Below are 24,577 nucleotides of genomic sequence, written 5' to 3'. Positions count from 1 at the left end.
CACCAATGCCTGAGACACGCCTGTACAACTATAGAAAATAAATGTGTGACTCAAAAAAAGTTCCTCTTTTCCCTTCCATATTTTCTATTTAGTTTCCAAGTTCCTATTTTTACTGCATTTTTTCCCCCTTCTGAATTAAAGGGCTCTGATTTATGCTGCTTTGGTCTTGGGGTTCAAACCTCTGGCTGAGGGTTTTAGTTCTCAAGCGATTCCTCTAAGCCAGTGTGAATAGGGGAACTTGGTGCTCCTGCAGAGCTTCTCCAAGTTGTTCTCAGAGTGATGGGAAGGCTGGCGTGAAGAGAGCAGAGTGTTTCTTGTCATTATGCTGACAGAGAGCAAGTGCAGTGAAATGAGATTCAAAAATGAACCCCAGTCCTCGGCCACCCCATCACAGGCTCCTGCAGGTAAGAAACGTTTTCTGCAAGTCTGTAATGAGATGAAGAAGGAAGCGTGTCAGCAAAGCATAGGTGACAGGAGTTGCTCATTTTTTCTATTGGATGCAGTTGGGAAATGCAGGTTGTTCGTAGCTGGAGTTGTCTAACATGAAGCAGGAAGAGGTGTGACTACCCCAAAAGTGAGTTGTGAGAACTAACCCTCACCCCCACCACAGTCATGATAAGGGGAGTGTTGTTAGGTTGAGCGTTGTTCTGCCTTGTGGGGTTGAGTGAGTCTGCAGTCAAGAGATCGGGGTTCTGCTTTTGTAACCATTGGCCCAGTGCAGGACAGTTGATGAATGAATGGATGGGCTCCATTCTTTGATTAGTTAGGGTTTTGCAGGACTGTGTGTATTTATTTATATTTGTGAACTCAGGGATAACAAAAGGCCACAGCAGGTTAAAGGCAGGAAAGTCTTAGAAAAACAGTTCATTACATTTCAAGGGAAATATCTCTACCATCATAAAATCGTTTTTTTGGCGGAGGGGGGGTTGTTCAGGGGGCCACACCTGACAATGCTTAGGAGTTACTCCTGTCTCTGTATTAGGGAACTGCTCCTGGTGGGGCTTACCTCCTGTACAATTTTTCTGGCCTAATCTGAAACATTTGTTTAATACTAATTTCCAAGATGGATTAAACACAGTTTTGGGGAGTAGAGCAAGGTATTTGAGTAGCATGTAACATATCTTAGAGAAAAACAGAAAGAAAAAAGCATATAGAGTAGGAGAAGGTAAGAAATAGTATATGTGTGTGTGTGATCATGATTGCTCACTTTTCCAAAAACATGTGGAAATATGAAGAATTCTCAGGAAAATTTTTTCTTCCTCTAACATAAACTGCATATAAAATATTAGTATGCATTGAAGTACTCATTATAGAAAAATAAGGCACACAAGAATTTGAATTATATTAATTATTATCATCTAGAGATACTAGTAATTTAGATTTTCTCCAGATTTAAGTGAATGTAAGCATTTCTTTTGTGACATTGTAATCATATTGGGCTGGAGCGATAGCACAGCGGTAGGGCATTTGTATTGTGTGCAGCCAGCCCGGCTGAGCCGGGTTCGATTCCTCTGCCCCTCTCGGAGAGCTCGGCAAGCTACTGAGAGTATCATCTAGCCCTCACAAAGTATCTAGGCAAAGCCTGGCAAGCTTCCCATGACATATTCAATATGCCAAGCACAGTAACAACAAGTCTCAAAATAGAGACTTTACTGGGCCCGCTGGAGCAAAATCAATGAACAACCAGAGGACAATGTAATCATATCTGAGGGGGTTCCTCCTTACTTGGGAACATATCATAACATTGGGAAAATTAATTTATTTTTCGCTTGGGGTCCACACCCCAGCTACTCAGGGGCTCCTCCTGTGTTTGTGAAGGGAGTCCCTCCCCATGATGTTTAGGGGATCATGGGATCATGTGTTGTCAGGGAGGTAACATGAGTCTCCAGCATGCAAGGCATAGGCTCAGCCCTTTGAGTTATTTCTCCAGGGAAATTGTTTCTTTAATCGAAGTAATACTGGTTTATAATAGGGTTTTTTAAAATTAATTTTTATTAGTGAAACACCATGAGGTACAGTTGTAGACGTACAAATTTTTGTGCTTGGGTTTCGATTATACAATGATCAAATGCCCATCCCTCCACCAGTGCCCATTTCCCACCACCACGGATCCCAGTATCCCTCTCACGCCCCATCCCCCCCATCCCACCCTGCCTCTGTGGCAGGGTATTCCCTTTTGTTCTCTCTCTCCTTTTAGGTGTTGTGGTCTGCAAAAGAGGCATTGAGTGGCAATCATGTTCGGTCCATAGTCTACTTTCAACATGCATCTCCCATCCTGGGAGGATCCTCCAAACACCCTTTATTTGGTGCTCCCTTCTCTATCTGAGCTGCCCTTTCCCCTAGAATGCCCGGCTGGACTCTAAGCCATGGAGTAATCCTCCTGGTACTGATCTCAGCTATTCTTGGGTATTAATCTCCTATTTATAACAGGGCTTTTTAAACTTATCCATTTGATAACTCTTCTCCTGGAGAATGCAATGTGGGTGTGAGCTGCCAGGAAGACCTCAATTTCATGATATGATTGCTTTTGAATTAATTTTGGGTCATCACACTTTCAAAAGCATCTTACTTTTGCCAATTTTTTCCATGATGCTCACATATTGGTTATGTGACCTCATACGGATTGCAACATACAGTTTAAGAAGTTAGGGTTTGTGACATTCTATGTAGGCTCCGAGTCTATAGCATTACAACTCAGCATCTGTTAGAATCGCTGCCAGAAGTCTAGTTTCCTTCCTCCACCATATAATTGACATTTTGTACTTGATTCACTCTCACTTTTTCCTGCTGTCCTCTGTCACCACCATTTCACTCCTTCAGTCTAAAAGAACATGATTCTTTTATTTTGGGGTCTCCCTAGCAATGCGCAGGGACCCTGAGAAGTATTTCTAGTGATTCTTTGTCAAGTGTTCATACAGTCCAGTGCTGGGTCCTGAGACCATCATGTTGCTGGGCCCTGTGTGTCGGATTCTCATGCTTAGATACTCACATGGGGTCTAGCACATGCCTTTGTGTTTTATTTCTTGTCCCAAGAAAAGAATAATTCTTACCATAAAATATTAACCAAGCAGACCTAGCCATATCTTAATGTTGAAATAAGGGTTGTTTCTAATGACTTAGCTGCTATGGCATTATATAAGCATGGACAAAATTTTTTTTTTATTAAAATTTTTTTTTAATAGTGAGACATCATGAGGTACAGTTGCAGACTTACACATTTTTGTGCTTGGGTTTCAATTATACAATGATCAAATACCATCCCTCCACCAGTGCCCACTTCCCACCACCACGGATCCCAATATCCCTCCCACCCCCACATCCCCCCCATACCACCCTGTCTCTGTGGCAGGGCATTCCCCTCTGTTCTCTCTCAAGGATGGACAAAATTTTGAGGAAAAAATAATCTAGATAGATAGGGAGCACCAAATAAAGGGTGTTGGGAGGATCCTGGGAAGAAGCATGCTGAAAGTAGACTATAGACCAAACATGATTGCCACTCAATGCCTCTTTTGCAAACCACAGCACCCAAAAGAAGAGAGAGAACAAAAGGGAATGTCCTGCCACAGAGGCAGGGTGGGATGGGGAAATGGGGGGTGGGAGGGATACTGGAATCCATGGTGGTGGGAAATGGGCACTGGTGGAGGGATGGGTATTTGATCATTGTATAATTGAAACCCAAGCACAAAAATTTGTAAGTCTACAACTGTACCTCATGGTGTCTCACTAATAAAAATTAAAAAAAAATCTAGATAATTAGTAGCCTGTAAACTGAAGTACTATGCAAATACAAAAAGAATATTGAAGAAAAACTGCGGGTAGAAGGATCTTTCTGGCAGTGGAATGACAAGAGAACTCTGGTGGTAGGTATGATCAGACATATATACATATGCAAATGTGAAGATAACCTCCAGAAATTCCATAATATTTTAAATATGAAAAATTAAAATAATACCTACCATGTGTTAAAAAGTAGATTATCAAATAATATATGGTGATTCAGTCATTTTGGAAAATGTTCCTGGAAAAAAACATTAGATATTTTAATAAGAAATGGTTAAATAATATTTAATTATATATTTATATCATCATAGTTAAACACATTACAATTAAGTAGCACATGAATATTTAATATTAAAATGCTTTAAGATAAAAGTATAAAAGTAGGAATCCTTAATGGTGGGTACTTATGCTCTTATGTGTTTTCCTAAGTTTCTACAATGAATACTATTATTTCCCTTTCTTTTAAGTGTCATATCGTTTGTATTAATTACAAAAAAGGGAGAAGAGGAAGAACTGGCCTGACTGTATTACTGATGAACCTAATTTGATTTCTCTTGCAGCTCCCAAAGATAGGACTTCACCTCCCAAAAGTAACACTGGTTGCCTCAAGCTACTTCTTGTCTCTTTGCTGATTCTTCTGCTGCTGAAAATCTCATTTGTAATTGTCACTATCAGTAAGTAGCTAATTGAACCTAGATGGAATATCTCCCTTACCTAAAGAGATAGCATCTTTTTGTCACTGGCATTTTATTTATTTTATTTATTTTTTAAATAATTTATTTATTTATTGAATCACTGTGGGAAAAGTTACAAAGCTTTCAGGTTTAGGTCTCGGTCATGCAAATATCAAACACATTTCCCTTTACCAATACTTATTTTTCACCATGAAGAACCCCAATAAACACCCCCCACCCCTCCCAGTGCCTGTGAGGCAGATGAATTCTAGTTAACACTCTATCTACTTTGACTAGATTCATTGTTTCGATAAAAGATGCACCATTATTATTTAGAGCTTACCCGCCCCCCCCCCCCCCCCAATCAGACATGCTGAAAAAGCGTTGTGAAATGATTTGCTTTCTACAGCTGGTTTCAAGAATTAAATGTTGTCATGTGACTGCAATAGCGGCCACACGGTTTTTGATTTCTGCTGTTTTACTTATTAACCCTGGAAGTATTTCTACTGAAAGTCAGATAATTAAGAGATTGGTTTCTGTGCTCTGGAGTCGTGGCCGTGCCGGAGAGCCGCTCGTGGGGGGCAACTGGTGACCTCGGTAGGGTGTGAAGGACGGCCGGAACGCCCCCGCTTCCCATGAGGTTTTAGTCGTCCCCACACCCCTGGCTCATACCTGCTCTCCACAAGGCTCCCATGTGGCCACCATCTTTCTTTCCAGAGGGGGGAAGGAGGAGGGGAGCAACACCCTTTCCCCTCTGGGCAGGCATGATGGCATGGATTAACCCATAGTCTGTTCACTTTTCTGCTCCAAGCTGCTGGGTTCTGCATTAAGTCCTTGTGCTTCTGGGGCCATGGCCGCGCTGAAGAGCCGCTCGTGGGGGACAACTGGTGACCTCGGTAGGGCGTGAAGGACGGGCCGAAACGCCCCCCTTCCCATGAGGTTTTGTCACTGGCATTTTAATAATGGATTTAACCAGCAAGCTGAAGTCTTCTTTAGACTAAACATAACCAATCGGCATCCACTGGAAGCTTGGAGCTTTATTTGAGTTTAGTTACTCTTCCATGCCCGGCAAGCTACCGAGAGTATCTCGCCCGCACGGCAGAGCCTGGCAAGCTCCCCGTGATGTATTCGATATGCCAGACACAGTAACAACAAAGTCTCCAATGGAGACGTTACTGGGCCCGCTTGAGAAAATCGATGAACAACGGGAGGGCCTTTACCTTACCTTTTACCTTACTCTTCCATGAAATAATGAAACCAACTCACTTGAAAAAGTAAAGACTATATGTATACGCTCATGTTTGCGTTGTAAAGTGAAACCTAGAGGTTATCATTGTCTACATTAGATTGTTGGGTGAATGAGGACAAGTGTCTATTCCTTAATAGTGTTGTTCAGGCCTTTGTAAGTGCAGGCACCTAGTTTGGGAGGACCAAACAGAAAAGGAAATGGGAAAAACTATTTCAGGAAGAGTTTCCTATTGAATTTTTACCTTATTTCTTTCTGCCCTGTCCTACATAGATGTTATAAATGTCAGTTGCAAAGAGGTAGATATCCATATTTTGGTATCTGTAACATGTGTACCCCCCTTTTTGTTTTAAATTTGGGGCTATTCCCAGAAGTGTTTAGGGCTTGCTCCTCACTCTGTGCTCACGGATCACTTGTGGTGGGATTTAAGGGACCGTTTAGCTATTCTTCTAACTCTCTGGCTCTAAGAATTTATAAGATTTTTAAAAGACCCATGACGTATTCGATATGCCAAACACAGTAACAACAGGTCTCATGATGGAGACGTTACTGGGCCCGCTCGAGCAAATCGATGAACAACGGGAGGACAGTGACAGTGACAGTAAAAACCTGTACATATTTGGACGTATATTTCATTCATTAATTTGATCAATCAATTTGCAATGATCACTGCCCTACTTTTTTTTTTTTCAGCACTAGGATAGTGTAAAATGAGCAACAAGGAAATTTTCCCACAATTCAGAGAAGTTCAGAGAATAGTAGAAAATTGTGGAGTCAACCAATGGTTTCAATACTATATAAGTGTGTGGTTGAGAAACAGAGAAGACACAAAGGTTTCCTGAAGGAAGGGTTTCACTAGAGCCATGTGTAGTAAAAATAACAGAGAGGTAAGAGAGCATAGGAAAATCTGGGCAACATAATTATAAATAACTGGAACATGCAATGTTAAGTGAACTGTGAGAAATAAAGTTGTAAATGCAAGAAATAAACGGTCCTCAGAGCATGAAGAGTGATGTGTATAATACTAATAATCTGGATTTTTTTGCTCTTTATTATTATTATTATTTTTATTAGTGAAACACCATGAGGTACAGTTATAGACTTATACATTTTTGTGCTTGGGTTTCAGTTATACAATGATCAAGTACCCATCCCTCCACCAGTGCCCATCCTCCACCACCACGGGTCCCAGCATCCCTCCCACCCCCATCCCCCTTGTCCCACCCTGCCTCTGTGGCAGGGCATTCCCCCTTGTTCTCTCTCTCTTCTTTTGGGTACTGTGTTTTGCAAGAGAGGCATTGAGTGGCAATCACGTTTGGTCTATAGACTACTTTCAGCATGCTTCTCCCACCCTGGGAGGATCCTCCCAACACCCTTTATTTGGTGCTCTCTTTTCTATCTGAGCTTCCTTTTCACCTAGCACATGTGGCTGGCCTTCAAGTCATGGAGCAAAATTCCTGGTACTAATCTCAGCCATTCCTGGGTGTTGGTCTCCCGTTTTGTTGCTTTATGTTCCCCAGATGAATGCAATCTTTCTGTGTCTATTCCGCTCTTTCTGCCTCATTTTGCCTAACATGATACTTTAATCTGGATTTTTTTTTATTGCTTTGGGCTCGTATGACACGGTGCTCATGGCTATTGATTCAGAGCTTGGGGTTGCTCCACAAACTGACGAGAAATGGAGCCAAAATCACCTGCACGGGAAATATGCAGTCAGCACTTTGAGCTATTTCTCCAACCTCAAGTCTATTTTTTTCCCCTGAAGTTTTTTTAAAATCACTTATCTATTGTGGATTAATAGAACAATTTACACTTAGTACTTAAAATAACAAGTACCTGATTTGGTTTTAATCAATCAGCTGGAAGGTTCTTTTGGTCTGGTTGAAATCATTCTCACGTACTGAAATCATTCAGGTACCACGGGGGACAATTTGATGTTTGAAGAAGGGGCTGTCAGTTGGTAAGACATGGGCAATTTGGTTATATGTATTTCAAAATTCCATGACTAGGCTGAGTTTATTTGGAAGGTGACTTTGAGGTTTCCAAAAATGAGAGTTGAAGTCAGAGAAATCTCTTGAAACCACAGTGTGGCACTAATCAGAATTGTTTCTATCTATTCTGCTCTCTAAGGAAGTTTTTTTTTTTTTAATAATTTTACCTTTTTTATTGAATCACTGTAAGGTACACTCACAGACTTATAAACTTTCATGCTTACATTTGAGTCATACAATGATCAAGTACTCATCCCTCCACCAGTGCCCATTGATCCCAGTATCCCTCCCAACCCCCACCCCATCTCCCCCACCCAACCCCGCCTCTGTGGCAGGGCATTCCCTCTCTCTCTCCCTCTCTCTCTCTCTCTCTCTCTCTCTCTCTCTCTCTTCTTTTGGGTGTTGTTGTTTGCAATAGAAGTATTGAGTGGCCTTCATGTTTGGTCTTTAGTCTACTTTCAGCATGCCTCTCCCATCCTGAGTGGGCTCTCCAAGAACTCTACTTGGTGGTCTCTTCTCTATCTGAGCTGCCTTTTCCCCCAGCATCTGAGGCCGGCTTCCAAGCTGTGGAGCAATGCTCCTGGTTCTCATCTCTACTATTCTTGGGTATTAGTCTCCCATTCTGTTACTCCATATTCTGCAAATGAGTGCAATATTTCTATGTGTATCCCTCTCTTTCTGACTCATTTCACTTAACATGATACTTTCCATGTTGATCCACTTATATGCAAATTTTATGACTTCATGGGCTGGAGCGATAGCACAGCGGGTAGGGCGTCTGCCTTGCATGCAGCCAACATGGCCGACCCGAGTTCGATTCCTCCGCCCCTCTCGGAGAGCCCGGCAAGCTACCGAGAGTATTCGATATGCCAGACACAGTAACAACAAAGTCTCCAATGGAGACGTTACTGGGCCCCCTCGAGCAAATCGATGATCAACGGGAGGACCTTTACTTTACTTTACTTTACTTTTCTAATAGCTGCATAGTATTCCATTGTGTAGATTCTTTAACCAGTTTCTTTCTTTTTTATTTATTTATTTATTTATTTATTGAATCACTGTGGGAAAGGTTACAAAGCTTTCAGGTTTAGGTCTCAGTCATGCAAATATCAAACACATTTCCCTTTACCAATACTTATTTTTTACCATGAAGAACCCCAATAAAACCCCACCCCCACCCCTCCCAGTCCCTGTGGGGCAGATGAATTCTAGTTAACACTCTATCTGCTTTGATTAGATTCACTGTTTCAATAAAAGATTCACCACTATTATTTAGAGTTTACCCCCCCCCCCCCCAGATCAGACATGTTGAAAAAGCATTGTGAAGTGATTTGCTTTCTACAGCTGGGTTCAAGAATTAAATGTTGGTTTTGGATTTCTGCTATTTTACTTATTGACCCTGGAAGTATTTCTACTGAAAGTCAGATAGGTATGAAATTGGTTTCTGTGCTCTGGAGTCGTGGCCGTGCCGGAGAGTCGCTCGTGGGGGGCAACTGGTGACCTCGGTAGGGCATGAAGGACGGACCGGAACGCCCCCCTTCCCATGAGGTTTTAGTCACCCCCACACCTCCGGCTCATACCTGCTGTTCACAAGGCTCCCATGCGGCCGCCATCCTTCTTTCCAGAGAAGAGAGGGCGAATGGGGCAACACCCTTTCCCCTCCGGACAGACATGATGGCCTGGATTCACGCATAGTCCGTTCACTTTTCTGCTCCAAGCTGCTGGGTTCTGCATTAAGTCCTTGTGTTTCTGGGGCTGTGGCCGTGCTCCAAACTTAACTCTGATTTTCAGGGAGAAACGTTGGGTGGTTTACTTCCCATTGATCACTTTGTATATAGAGAGATGTCGCGAGGCTGCGTAAGCGGCCGCGCGGTTTTGAGGAAAAGTCCTAGTTCCCGCATACTCGAGCTGTGCTTGTAGAGGCTTCTGGTCACCGGGGTTCCATCTGGGGGAGGCGGGATGCAGTACCTACCCCGTCTGGGACTTCCCGATGATCTTGGCTCTTTTTGGAACCTGTTTTTTTTTTTTCCTCCGGGAGCTGTGGATCCCGCCCTCCATCAACCGGTTTCTTTAACCAGTTATCTGTTCTTGGGCACTCAGATTTTATTTTCCAGATTTGGTTATTGTAAACAGTGCTGCAATGAACATACAAGCGCAGATGTCATTTCTACTGTACGTTTTTTTTGCATCTCCAGCATATATTCCCAAATGTGGTATTGCTGGCTGAAATGGGAGCTTAATTTCTAATTTTTTGAGAAGCATCCATACTGTTTTCCAAAAGGGCTGAACTCTCTAAAGAAGTTTTTAAAATCATCACATTTTTCTTGTCTTCTCCCACATCCTGATGTCGAAGTATGAGGGATTGAACCCAGGTCCTCACATATGCCACACAAATATTCTATCATGGATAACAAAGTCCCTCAGACCAAATTAAAGAAAATATTAGAGTTAAAGTGATGTAGAATTAGATTCTACTTGTTGAGAAGTAATATTAAAAAATGAATGTGGCTACAGGAAAGATATAAAATCATGGATATTCTTACAAAATATCACAGCTATAGTGAGTCACTGTAGAATTTTTCAAATGTGGGGGATATTATAATAAATTTGACATATAGAAATACATTTTTGTGAGTGGTATGTCAATTAAACATGCCAGGACAAAGTTGGAAACAGAAAATTGGATACAATTCATTATCCATTTGTAAAACAGTAAGAACTTGACCCAAGTTTTGTGGTAGTAAAGAAATGAAGATGATGAGAAGGTAGTGAGGATACTATCACTTGAATGGTAGTACCACATCATATCACTTGAATGATAATGGAGAATGTAGACTCCAGGAGGTAGAGGCTTGATGAATACTGAGATATAAAGATAAGGGATTAAAACTCAAGAGTGGTTCAGATATTTTCACCTGATGAACTTAATCAAGGAGATATTCACAGAGGTGTATTCTATAGGCTGGGTAGCAGGTTTATTAGTGAAGATGGTGATTTCAGTTTGGGGTACATTGAATTTTGTTGATGCTTGGAACTTCAAGTGGATATGTCTGGTTGGAGACATACTGTCTGGAATTTGTAAAAGAAGTCTGAATTTTGGGAATATTATTACATGTTGCAGATGAAACCCTGGGTTCATGTTATCACTCAGGGAGAGGATTTTCAATAAGAGGAAGGATAAGAAATGTTACAGTTGAAAGAAGGATGGATAAAGAGGAGTGTAAAGTAATTAAAGTAATTAAAGGAGTGTCAAGCAATAAAACACCAGCAAGAAGTGTGGTTTTTTAAAAATTAGATTTTTAAAAGAGGTGAGAAGACTATTCAGATTAAGAAGCATCAGAAAAATATGTGAGGCTAAATCAGGAAACTGTGGTGTCCCACAAATGAAGTGAAGAAAACAGAGTTTAAGAATTGCAAGAGGTCCAAGAAGAAAAACTTTAGAAGTGTCCCAAGCATGTGACTGGAGCCTTGCAAGAGTGGAGTGGTGAAGTGAAAGTCAGTATTGGTTGGTCAGGGAACTTGGGGAGATGAGGAAGAAAAAGAGAAATTTCACTGTTTGGAGAAGGAGGTAGGTTTATTTTAAACTGTGAGAGACTTGAATGTACTGGTGTGCAAGGGAGTGACAGCTGGGATAGAAGAAAAGGAAAAGGATAAAGAAACAAATGCTCTTCCCTCCTTGTTAGACTTAATTTTTCCCCCTTTTTTAATGGTAACCAGATCTCAAAATTGATGATTTTCTTTCCCAAAGACAGGATTTTACACCCTTAGAAATATTTAACCATTTCACCTCTCCCTTCTCCAAGGTTTAGCCTTTGCATATCTATCAAACTCCACTTATTGTTGAAGGAGTTTACGGGTACTTGACTTTATCTCCATTATACAAGAATTGTTATAGCATCCCACTCTGAAAAAAATATCTGTGGTTTCAACATCCGAAGGATTAGAATGTGTTCAATGCTGGGCAATGAGATAATTTTTTCGCAGTAAGCATCTTTCTTCTTTCCTTTGTTTTGTTTAGTGGGTTTCTTTCAAGAAAGTAACAGTATAGGGAAAACCTTAGCAGTACCAGAAAAACGAATGTTATCCTTTTTTCTAGGTTTCTTTCAAAAAATTTTTAAACTTGTTCAAGAAGAAAAGTTTACCCTAGAACTGACTCAGACGTTGTTGGAATGTACGAAAGAAAACGTGACCATGGAAGGTAAGAGATAATATGCGTATAAATGAATTGCTGACTATAATGGGTAAATGCTGCTATTTGCGGGGGGGGGAGGGGTTGGAGTAGGTCACTGGGGACAGTGACCCAGGGGTCCCCTTGGTCCATTCAGGGCCGGCTGATTACTATCCTCTTACCCCCTGCAGTCAAACTGTGACAGATGAATGAAGGAATGGAGGCCATAGACTGCAGTTAATCAGTGTCCATTTAGTCAAGTCACACAGCATTAGTTATAGAGAAACCAAGAAGGGTTGGGGGGTAGCAATTACACAAAGGTGTGGTTGAAAATCATACTAAATAGTAAACAGATGTAAAGCCCTTCCTTCTTGGGGAGTTCTAGAAGATTCACCTAAGGACAAAATCTCATCTGAGGCGCCAGCACTGTAGATCCCTACTAGGAGATCCGCCCAAGGGCAAATTCCATCTAAGGGGGTTATTGCTTTCTCCTTTCCTTTGTTAGTAATCCATTTAAAGGACCATATTAAATTTACTCCTCAATGATATTTCTAGTCATTTTGTATGAACAGAGTAAGAGATATATTAAGCTTAAGGGTTGGTTCTTCCTGGGGACATCTCCCTCGCTATATATCCCAGTCTGTAGTCCTTTGGCCAGGTTGATCTTTCCTAACCCCAGTAGGGTCCTTATTCAGTCACTCTTTTTTTTTGCTGTTGTCAGTTTTTTTCCATAACAATGCTCTTAACTTATTATGCTTCTAATGATATTTTGTCTGTCCCTTTTCAATGCCAGGGTAGCTTATGACTTACCTTGGGTCCATCCATGTCCCTGCTGGGAACCCCCCTTTTGGGGTCCTAGGAACTGAGGACAATTGAGGCTTAAGTCAACTAAATATGATGGATGCCCAAGAGTGTTGGATAACACTGGGTTGTCTTTGCTGCTCCCGCAGCAAAGGTCTTTTGAGCCACTCCTAGAACAAAGCAACTGAGGCACAACTAAAAATCCTATATTGCTTTTCTTTTTCCTTTTTTGTCATTTGTATGGTATATTTAGTAATGCTCTTTTTGTATAGACACAGAAAAACAATTGATGCTATGCTATGTAACATGGGAGTTAATTGACTCCAAAATAATATTTACTCCTGGGCATCCGTATTTACTTGACTTAAGTCTCAGTTGCCCTTAGTTCCTAGAACTCCAAGAACAGGTTCCTGATGAGGAACTGATGGACCAAGGGCAAGCTGTGAGCAACCCTGGCATCAAAATGGGCCAGGCCAGGCGCCATAATACTTAACCATAATTTAAGAGCACAGTCATGTACAAACTCTGTCATGACCCAAAAGAGGTAACTAAATAAGAACCTTGCTGCATTTAGGAAGACTAACCTGGCCTGAGGACTGTGGTTTGGAATATATAGTAGATGTCCTCAGGAAGAACCAAATTCTAAGCTTGATATATCTCTTACTGTGCTCATACAAAATGACATTGCTAGAAATATTAGAAGTAAATTTAGTATAACTATTTACATGGATTACTAGCTGAGGAGAGAGGAGAGCAACACACACCCTGGATGGAATCCCAACCTTGAGCGGATCTCCTAGTAATCTGGAGTAATCTCTTTAGATGAGATTTTGTCCTTGAGATAATCTCTTGGAAGAGTGGCCTTACCTCTCTTTGTTGATAGGTTAATGTTTAACCCCACCTTTGTATCTCCACCCTACATGATCTCTATATAAACTATTCTGTAAGGGGCTGAAGAGGTCAGGTCAGATGGTTAGAAGGTTGGGAGAAGTCAGAAGATTACGAGGTTAGGAGGTCGCCAAGGTTGCCACAGTCACAGGGTTAGAAGAGAAAGAAGAAAAAGAGACCAGAGACTGAAGAAGAATACAATGGCAGCAGACTAGAGAGAGACAGGTAGAAAAGAGCACAACAGCACACATAGAAGCAGAACACACACACAAAAAAAACAATAAAAAAAAGAGCACAGCAATGAAGAGAAGACAACAAGGATATGAGGAGGAAAACTGTGACTTTGGAGACTTTGAGGTCCAAGAGGAGACTAGGATGGTGGAACTCTGATGACCAAGACTCTACAGCCGTAACAACGACTACAACTGTGCTGTAAAGGGAGAGATCAGACAATGCCGAGGAGTCCTGCCCGTTGTCTGTCCTTGATCCATTGTCCTGGTTCCTGGGGAGGCCACTCCCGGTCCACTGAATGCTGGCCTCCGTATCCTGCCTGCACCTGGCCTTCGCGGGGGCCTGCCTCTGCCACAGCCCACTGTTTCTTACGTCTTCTGTATGGTTTCGTTTCTTGTATCATGTGTTGAGTTGAAGTGAGAAAACTCAACACAGGAGTAACTATTTGGAGTCAGTTAACTCCCATGTTACAAAAAAGCATAGCATTAACTGTCTTCCTGTATCTATACAAAAAGGACATTGCTCTGAAGGAAACTATGCAAAGGACATAAGGGAAAGAGAAAAGCAATATTTCACTTATAAATAGAAAATCCAGAGTCCTTAGAGAAGGATCTCACCTATCAAGTCACAGGATCTGATTTGGGGATATAAGTGATTAAGAGATAAGGGAAGCAGAGCACAGAGGAGAAGTTAAAGATAAACACAGAGGAATGGGAGTGCCTCAGGAGCACTGTGATTGGTGTAACCCAACAAACCTAAGCTCCCTGCACGAGGGAGAAAGGAGAAACCAGTGTTATCCTACACCAAACTACAACAATTTTGAGAATTTAAACATTCTTGGCATAAAGAGTAATTTTTCAATGAAAATGGGAAATGCATTTTTGCATTTTCTTCTGAGATTCTGAATCTTTTTCTTTTTTTAAGGTTCCATCAACTGTCTCCCTCAACTCTTGCACCCCACAGACACATCTGGTGGTTTTCAGGGCTACTACTGGCACTACACTTTGGGATCACTCCTGGTGAAGTTTAGGGGATCACTTGTAGTACTGGATATTGAATTTGGGTCTGTATGTACAGGCAAACACCCTACCCACAGAACTCTTTCTCCAGCTCCCAAGTCTGGGACATTGAAAAGTATTTTGGTTCTAGCTACCTTTCCTGACTGCACACAGGCAAGGAAATGGGGAAATGCCTGTTACTGCCTGATGCAGGTGGGCTTGACCTACATGATACCTGATGGGGATGGATCCTGCTTACTAACCGGTGAACATGGGAATTGTGATTCCACAAGATCTCTTTTGCTCTTTAATTTTTAAAGCACGCATACTTAAAATTACTTGTCTCGGGCCAAGGGGTTACAGCACTAGTCTTGTATGTGTTTAACCATGGTTGTATTTCTTGCACTAAATATGACCCCCTAAGGACCACCAAGGTGCAATCTGAGTATAGAGCCAGGAGTAGCCCCTGAACACTGCTGGGTGTGAACCTAAAATAATAAAACATTACCTATATTATATTGTACTAATATGGCCAAATATCAACACAGGTAAGTCCTGGAGCTGCTGCCCAAAGAATTGGAAGTCCTTTCGTTCAAACTGCTACCTTTTTTCTTCTGAGGAAAAAAACTGGACTGACAGTGAGAAGCACTGTGCAGGGATGCAGGCGCATCTGGTGGTGGTTGACAGCAAGGAGGAGCAGGTACTTTTTGGTCAACAGTGGAGTCACGGTCCTGCCAGCTCTGTCCCCCTCCTGCTTGGGAGGAAGTTCTCATGGTCAGGGGTGTTGCTGCCAAGGCATAAGGCTTTGGATAAAATAGATGGGATTGGACTACTAATTTTTTGAATTCTACACCTTCTTATGATTCCATTTAAATCCTCCCCATCAATGTAGTGGGGTGTTATAAGGAGGCTTGAGTGGAAAGATGGGTATACCTGAATCTGAAATATCAGTTAATTATATGAACCTACATACATTTTATAAATTATTGCTGTTTCAATGGGCATATCTCTGGCCCTGGAATTGGAGGTTGCTCCAAGCAGAGGGGTTAATCTACTGGCAGCCGATCTGCTTTTTTTTTTTCTTTTGAAATCTATTTTTTATTTTTATTTATTTATTTATTGAATAACTGTGGGAAAAGTTACAAAGCTTTCAGGTTTAAGTCTCGGTCATGCAATTATCAAACACATTTCCCTTCACCAATACTTATTTTTCACCGCCAAGGACCCCAATAACCGCCCCCCCCAACCCTCCCAATGCCTGTGAGGCAGATGAATTCTAATTAACACTCTGTCTACTTTGATTAGATTCATTGTTTTTAACAAAAGATGCACCATTATTATATAGAGTTTACACCTCCAAATTGAACATGCTGAAAAGGCATTGTGAAATAATTTGTTTTTTACAGCTGGTTACAAGAATCAAATAATTTTGGATTTCTGGTATTTTACTTATTAAGTCTGGGAGTATTTCTGCTGAGAGTCAGATAATTATGAGATTGGTTTCTGTTCTCTGGAGCCATGCCCGTGCTGGAGAGCCGCTCGTGGGGGCAACTCGTGACCTCGGTAGGGCGTGAAGGACGAGCTGGGAACGCCCCCCTTCCCATGAGGTTTCAGTCGCCCCATCATGACCGGCTCATACCTGGCTTACCATAAAGCTCCGAGGTGGCTGCCATCTTTCTTTCCAGAGGGGAAAAGGAGGAAGGGAGCAACACCCTTTCCCCTCCGGCCGATCTGCTTTTGGTATGTCATCCTAAGCATGATCTTTCGCATTTTGTAGCCAATTGAGAACTACTGGTGGGGTAGGGAGGCCTGGCTCTTATAGTCTCCAAGCACTAATAAAATGACAACTGCCACAACAAGAAGCAGGAAGAGGAAATGAACAATGTGTGATCAATTGAGAATAGCCCTAAGTGAAAAAGGAAAGGAGCAAACAGCAATGAAGTGAAATAACTTAAGAAATTATCAAGAGAAAGAGAATTCATGTGCAAAATTTCTTCTCTAGAGCTTTGAGACTCCCATCTCCTACTGTTGAAGTGGGAGTGAGTGTGAGATGATGATTCACTGTGAGCACGGACAGAAATCTCTGCCCTGCGTGCTGGACCCTGCAATCCTCTAATGGACTTTGCTCTGAATTGCTAAATTAAAATCCTAATTTCCAAAGTGATATAGGAAATTGTCTCAGTGGAGCATCCTTAGATATGAGACAGGAGCCTGCATGAATGGCATTTGTGTTCTTAGAAAGGAGACAGCTCATACTTTTTTCTCTCTCTCTCTCCATATAAGCTCACTATGAGAGCAATTTTGAAGAGGAAATGGGGTCTTTTCCTGATCATTTGTTTTCTGATCTGGGAACATTAGTGTGCTAACAATTTCAGTCATTTATAAGCTGCCCTGAATGTGGGGCTTTGTAGAGAGGTCTGAACACCTAAGACAAACACCATCTTCATGAGATATGCTTTTGATCTTGACTGATATTTTTCAGTCACAGAAGACCTAGACCTCTGGGTGCCTTTTCATGGACCCTTTCATTTTGGTGTTCTCTTTTCCCTGTGGCTGTAGCACTGTAGCACTGTCATCCTGTTGTTCATCAATTTGCTTGAGCGGGCACCAGTAATGTCTCCATTGTAAAACTTCTTGTTACTGTTTTTGGCATATGGAATACACCACGGGGAGTTTGCCAGGCTCTGCCGTGCAGGCGGGATACTCTTGGTAGCTTGCTGGGCTCTCCGAGAGGGATAGAGGAATCAAACCTGGGTCGGCCTCATGCAAGGCAAACACCCTAGCTGCTGTGCTACCGGGAATCAAATCTAGGTGAAGGCTATAAGCTCTAATTCACTTCTATTCTTTCCTAGGACTTTATTAACAAGAATGTGAACAGACGTTATGCTTATTACTTGGGGCTGTCAGATCTGAAGAATGGTCACTGGGAATGGGTTAATGAGACACCATACAATCAAAGTGTCACGTGAGTGTTGAATTTGGTAAGGGGATCCTGAGTCCTGCAGATTGTAGGGACTTTAGGACCCTCCAACTAGCAACTTTTAAAACAATATAGCTCAAACATAACTTCTGGACATTAGTTTGCATGTTTGAATTTGCATCCTGCTACTAATCGCCTCAAGAAGTCTATAGAGCATCATTTTCTCTTTCTCCTTGTAGAAATGAGGACACTGAATTTAAAGAGTTTAGATACCTCAGGAAACGTTTTCTGTAGTGGCAGTGATGATCTTCCCACCCAGGTTTACTTGATATGAAAGCCTGTGCTTGTGAAATTTGCATATTCAAGATAATAAAATTCATGTCAAGAAAAATCATAGCCATTCTTACAATTTAATCCCTGCCCTAAAGCAATAAGCTAAATTCTGATAGTCCTAAAGTCTCTTATATTCATGTAGTAAAAAAAAAACCCTGTTAGGCCAGAGTGATAGTATAGCATGTAGGATGTCTGTTTGCATTGCATGTGCTCCCGCCACCTCCTGTATCACTCCCTCACAACCCATATGGTCCCCCAAGCACTTCTAGGAGTAATTTCTGAGTGAAGAGCCAGGAGAAGCCTCTGAGCAATGCTGGGTGTCACCAAAGAAGGGAATACAAAAACAAAAACACAAAGATACTTAAAACACGTCTCATGCTCCAAAAGTAGTACATAAAAAAGCCCATGCTATCGATATGACCAGGATTAAAATTTTTGGTCAATAAAGGGAGCCCATGGTATCAGGGCACAAGCATCGACTGAGAAAGGTACATCTGCAGGGAGGGTGTCTGACACAATGGGATGGAGCAGCTCTGGGGGACGGCAGCCCCATTTTCAGGGGAAATACCAGCAACAGACTGATGGCCACGTGTGAGGAGTGGGGAAGCCATGATTTGTGTGTCTCTGACCTGACCTCCATAACGCTCTATGGCAGTCCTTGCTTCACTGTCTCTTTTCAAAGACAGTTTGAGAAACATACTTACCCTGTTCTCCTTTTTTCAGGTTCTGGCATCCAGGTGAACCCAATAATGACAATGAACATTGTGTTATATTAAATTTTCGTCAAGTAAAATGGGGCTGGAATGATATCTTTTGTAATGTGTCTCTCTCTTCAATTTGTGAGATGTTGAAGATCTACTTATGAATGGAACATTCTCCATGATCCTGTGGTAGAGTTGTCCTGGTTCATTACAGAGACAGCTAATTTGCTTTTGTGCATCTCTTATAAGGGATCAACAAAGAAGCTTTCAGCAGTGTGCCACTTATGACAAATCAGTGTACATATTTCTTCATTTATTCATTCAAAAGAACCAACAATTATTGAACATTTTCCAGTGAAGACACCATATTGGGCAATCTTTTCATTGACAACTAGAGGAAATCTGAGTGTCCTAATTTTTGTCCAATTGCTCAGGAATTAGCTGTGGTTACATTATGTGGCTCCCTATCTCCAATGCTCTCTATGGAATGATCAATGGGAAAATAATCCCAAGTGTTAATTTTGTTTTTTTCTGAGCTAGATAGGTCATGCTGAACTGAAATCACATTATGAAACATTTGAAAAATAATACACATTAATGGAAGAAAAGCCTTAGCTTTGATGCAGTACATTCTATGTCTAATCTTTTTTTAAAAAAATATTTATTTGATTCAGCCGAAGATAAGGACTACATGGAGGGCGGGATCCACAGATCCTGAAGGAAAAAAAAAAACAGGTTCCAAAAAGAGCGGAGATCATCGGGAAGTCCCAGATGGGGTAGGTACTGCATCCCGCCTCCCCCAGATGGAACCCCAGTGACCAGAAGCCTCTACAAGCACAGCTGGAGTATGCGGGAACTAGGACTTTTCCTTAAAACCCCGCAGCCGCGTAAGCGGCCGCACGACATCTCTCTATATACAAAGTGATCCATGGGAAGTAAACCACCCAATGTTTCTCTCTGAAAATCATAGTTAAGTTTGGAGCACAGCCACAGCCCCAGAAACACAAGGACTTAATGCATAACCCAGAAGCTTGGAGCAGAAAAGTGAACGGGCTATGCGTTAATCCAGGCCATCATGTCTGTCCGGAGGGGAAAGGGTGTTGCCCCATTAGCCCTCTCTTCTCTGGAAAGAAGGATGGCGGCCGCATGGGGGCCTTGTGGACAGCAGGTATGAGCTGGGGGTGTGGGGGCGACTAAAACCTCATGGGAAGGGGGGCGTTCCGGTCCGTTCTTCATGCCCTACCGAGGCCACCAGTTGCCCCCCACGAGCGGCTCTCCAGCACGGCCACAGCCCCAGAAGCACAAGGACTTAATGCAGAACCCAGCAGCTTGGAGCAGAAAAGTGAACGGACTTGCGTTAATCCAGGCCATCAAGTCTGCCAGAGGGGAAAGGGTGTTGCCCCATTCGCCCTCTCTTCTCTGGAAAGAAGGATGGTGGCCGCATGGGAGCCTTGTGGACAGCAGGTATGAGCTGGGGGTGTGGGGGCGACTAAAACCTCATGGAAAGGGGTCGTTCCAGTCCGTCCTTCACGCCCTACCGAGGTCACCAGTTGCTCCCCATGAGCGGCTCTCCAGCACGGCCAAAGCCCCAGAAGCACAAGGACTTAATGCAGCACCCAGCAGCTTGGAGCAGAAAAGTGAAAGGATTATGCATTAATCCAGGCCATCATGTCTGCCCGGAGGGGAAAGGGTGTTGGTCCCTTCCGCCCTCCTCCCTCTGGAAAGAAAGATGGCGGCCACATGGGAGCCTTGTGGACAGCAGGTATGAGCTGGGGGTGTGGGGGCAACTAAAACCTCATGGGAAGGGGGGCGTTCCGGTCCGTCCTTCACGCCCTACCGAGGTCACCAGTTGCCCCCCACGAGCGGCTCTCCAGCACGGCCAAAGCCCCAGAAGCACAAGGACTTAATGCAGAACCCAGCAGCTTGGAGCAGAAAAGTGAAAGGACTATGCGTTAATCCAGGCCATCATGTCTCCCCGGAGGGGAAAGGGTGTTGGTCCCTTCCGCCCTCCTCCCTCTGGAAAGAAAGATGGCGGCCACATGGGAGCCTTGTGGACAGTAGGTATGAGCCGGGGGTGTGGGGGCGACTAAAACCTCATGGGAAGGGGGGCGTTCCGGCCCATCCTTCACGCCCTACCGAGGTCACAGTTGTCTCACGCGAGCTGCTCTCCAGCACGGCCACGGCCCCAGAAGCACAAGGACTTAATGCAGAACCCGGCAGCTTGGAGCAGAAAAGTGAACGGACTATGCATTAATCCAGGCCATCATGTCTGTCCGGAGGGGAAAGGGTGTTGCCCCAGTCGCCTTCTCCTCTCTGGAAAGAAAGATGGCGGCCGCATGGGAGCCTTGTGGACAGCAGGTATGATCCGGGGGAGTGGGGGCGACTAAAATCTCATGGGAAGGGGGGCGTTTCGGTCCGCCCTTCACACCCTACCGAGGTCACCAGTTGCCCCCCACTAGCGGCTCTCCAGCACGGCCACGACTCCAGAGCACAGAAACCAATTTCTTAACTATCTGACTTTCAGTAGAAATACTTCCAGGGTCAATAAGTAAAATAGCAGAAATCCAAAACTAACATTTAATTCTTGAACCCAGCTGTAGAAAGCAAATCACTTCACAATGCTTTTTCAGCATGTCTGATTTGGGGCGGGGGGGGGGGGCAGTAAACTCTAAATAATAGTGGTGAATCTTTTATTGAAACAATGAATCTAATCAAAGCAGATAGAGTGTTAACTAGAATTCATCTGCCCCACAGGGACTGGGAGGGGTGGAGGATGGGGTTTTATTGGGGTTCTTCATGGTAAAAAATAAGTATTGGTAAAGGGAAATGTGTTTGATATTTGCATGACTGAGACCTAAACCTGAAAGCTTTGTAACCTTTCCCACAGTGATTCAATAAATAAATAAATAAAAAAGAAAAAAATATTTATTTATTGGGAACGACATATCCATCCTGTGGAATTTGGTATGTCAGCAAGTGGACATGGCTATCGAAGAGATTTGAGTAGAAGTCATGGATAATCTTCTCCATTGCCGTTCTGGAGGATGTGATGAATCCATCAGGACGTCAGAGGGCAGTCATCTTGGTCTTATAGTTGGCAAAGGACAGGCGGGCATTACGAATACTTTTCCCGGCTTCTGCCGCATCTACCAGTACTTCTGCTCTTCTCTCTTTGAGGTCTTCCTTGATCGCATCTCTGCACTGCTTTGCGAGCTCGGACATTAGCTTGCGGTTGCCTGAGGCATGCGCCAAACCACGCTGGCGAATTAGCTCAAGAGTTTTCGAAGATAGGCGATTTTTTGTGGCTATCTCTCTCTTGGTGTTCCTCGCACATTCATGGAGGTGCTGAACCAGTCGATCGTATTCCTCGTCAATGTTGTCAACAATGGCATCTTCCCATGTTGCCGCAATAGTACCAAAGAGTTCCCAGTTGGTGGTCATTCTGGGTGTTCTCTTTTTGAACTTTGCAGCCCTTTCTCCCCGCTCTGTGAAGTAGAATTTTCTACGAAGGAGACGGTGGTCCGATCCTGTTCGAAATTTTGGGACAACAGCGACATCAGTCAGGCAAAACCGTCGATTGAATATGATGTGGTCTATTTCGTTGTGGAATCGTCCACCGGGAGACTCCCATGTCCATCGTTTAGATTCTGCCTTCTGGAACTGTGAGTTACCATGAATGGTCTTGGTCGACATGATGAACTCAGACAGTCTCTCACCCTGTTCGTTCCATTCTAGGCCATTTATTGTTCTCCCTTCTGAAATCCGTCACGCCATTTTGTCGGTAAAGAAACAAACAGCACCCGGCCCAGACAAGGTCAGACCTGAACACCTGAAGAACCTGCCGTCAGTACTCATCAATACACTGGCTCGGCTCTTCACTCGCTACCTGTCTGATTGCAAGGTTCCTTCCCAATGGAAAACCAGCAGGACCGTACTACTGTTCAAGAAGGGAGACATTCATGACATTGGCAACTATCGCCCGATCTGCCTATTGTATGTCATCTACAAGTTGTTCACTCGAGTCATCCTAAATAGGATTGGCAGAACACTAGATGAAGGACAACCATGCGAGCAAGCCGGGTTCTGCAAAGGATTCAGCACCATTGACCATATCCACACGATAACCAAGCTCATTGAAGTTTCTCGGGAGTTCAAGATGCTGCTCTGCTTAACGTTCATTGATTTAAAGAAGGCCTTTGATTCTGTTGAGACGGAAGCGGTCATTGAAGCCCTAGCCAATCAGGGCATTCAAACCCAATACATCAGGATCCTCTGTGAGCTGTATTGCGGATTCACTACCAGGATCTCACCATTCTACAAAGAAGTGATCGTTGATGTCAAGAGAGGGGTGCGGCAGGGTGATACCATTTCACCAAAACTCTTCAGTGCCACCCTCAAGAACATCATGCGACGACTGGAATGGGAAGGAATGGGAGTAAAGATAGATGGTCGGCAACTACACCACCTCCGCTTTGCTGATGACATTGTTTTAATAACACCAAACATCAGCCAAGCGGCACAAATGCTGGCTGACTTTGACCGTGAGTGTGGAAAGGTAGGACTACAGCTGAATCTTACGAAGACAATGTTTATGAGAAACAGCCTCGTTCCCGACGCCCCATTCGCTCTCAACGGAACGACCATCTCCGAATGCAACAGCTATGTGTACCTAGGTCGAGAGGTCAACATGACAAATGACCTGGCACCCGAGCTGCACAGGAGGAAGAGAGCGGCTTGGAATGCCTTCAAGAACGTCGAAGAAATAGCTAAGAGGACGAAGAACCTCCAGCTTCGGGCACATCTCTTTGATTCCACTGTTCTTCCTGCATTAACATATGCCTCAGAGACCTGGGCCCTACGCAAACAAGATGAGAACGCTATTCAGGTCTCCCAAAGAAGAATAGAAAGAGCTATGCTTGGAATATCACGTTTCACTCAAATGAGAGAAAGAATCCGGAGTTCTGACATCCATCGATGATCAAGAATCAGGGACGCTGTCTCATTTGCCAAGGTGTCGAAAATCAGATGGGCTGGTCACGTAATGAGATTTAAAGACGACCGCTGGACTAGAGCTGTTACCAACTGGATTCCACGGGATGTCAAAAGACCGCGTGGCCGCCCACCTACCAGATGGTCAGACTTCTTCGTCAAGATCATGAACGGTCGGTTTGAGGCTCTTCATGTTCCCGGAGTGAACAGATGCCATTGGGCTACACTAGCACGTGACAGGGACGAATGGAGACGTTACTGGCGCCGGCTCGTGCAAATCGACGAGTAACGGGAAGTTAAGTGATAAGTGATTTTTTTATTGAATCACAGTGAGAACAGTCACAAAGCCTTTCAGTTCAAGTCTTGGTCGGTCATACAATGATCAAACACCTGTCCCTTCACCAGTGCTCATTTTCCACCACTAAGACCCCAGTATACACCCCCCCCCCCACCACCCCCGCCTATATGGCAGATTTCTACTTTACTTTCTCTCTCTCTATGATGATTGCATTCACTATTACGACAGAAGACCCAACATTTTTATTTGGAATTTTCCCCAACATTCAGACCTGCCACAAGGACATAATTTTATAATTTGATTTCTATTGATGATTATGAAGAACATATGATGTCATGTGGCCACAATAGCAGCCACGCGAATTTGGATTTCTGATATTTTAATAATAAACCTAGAGGGATTACTGCCAGAAGTCCCTGAGTTCCAAGATTGGTATGTGTGCCTCTGGGTTCATGGTTGGTCAGAAGCCAGAGGAGGCATTTGAAAGTGGTAACTCGGAGTATTGTCATGGCTGGGAGGAGGGCCGATTCCACCTCCCATCCCATGAAGCCCCACGTGC

At 43.3% G+C, this 24,577-nt stretch overlaps 1 protein-coding gene across 1 annotated transcript; it reads left to right on the top strand.

Moving 5' to 3' along the window:
• Nucleotides 1–322: 322 nt before the first annotated feature.
• On the top strand, nt 323–18,895 carry LOC130042529 (C-type lectin domain family 4 member A-like). The gene is made up of 5 exons (XM_056134711.1): nt 323–404; nt 4,341–4,454; nt 15,326–15,477; nt 17,630–17,742; nt 18,754–18,895. The coding sequence occupies exons 1-5, from the start codon at nt 323–325 to the stop codon at nt 18,893–18,895; spliced, it is 603 nt and encodes a 200-aa protein (XP_055990686.1).
• The last annotated feature ends 5,682 nt before the right edge of the window (nt 18,896–24,577 follow it).

This window comes from Sorex fumeus, unplaced genomic scaffold, assembly GCF_029834395.1.
Source record: "Sorex fumeus unplaced genomic scaffold, SorFum_2.1 ptg000101l, whole genome shotgun sequence".
Classification (NCBI taxonomy): Eukaryota; Metazoa; Chordata; class Mammalia; order Eulipotyphla; family Soricidae; genus Sorex; species Sorex fumeus.
This window is presented reverse-complemented; position numbering and strand designations above follow the sequence as displayed.

Bases quoted from the DNA above. Each gene is read 5' to 3' on its own strand.
- LOC130042529 (XM_056134711.1), top strand. From the start codon at position 323: ATGCTGACAGAGAGCAAGTGCAGTGAAATGAGATTCAAAAATGAACCC. The intron at 4,455-15,325 runs GTAAGTAGCTAA...ATATCAACACAG, and splicing joins ATTTGTAATTGTCACTATCA to GTAAGTCCTGGAGCTGCTGC. The intron at 15,478-17,629 runs GTACTTTTTGGT...ATTCTTTCCTAG, and splicing joins TTGACAGCAAGGAGGAGCAG to GACTTTATTAACAAGAATGT.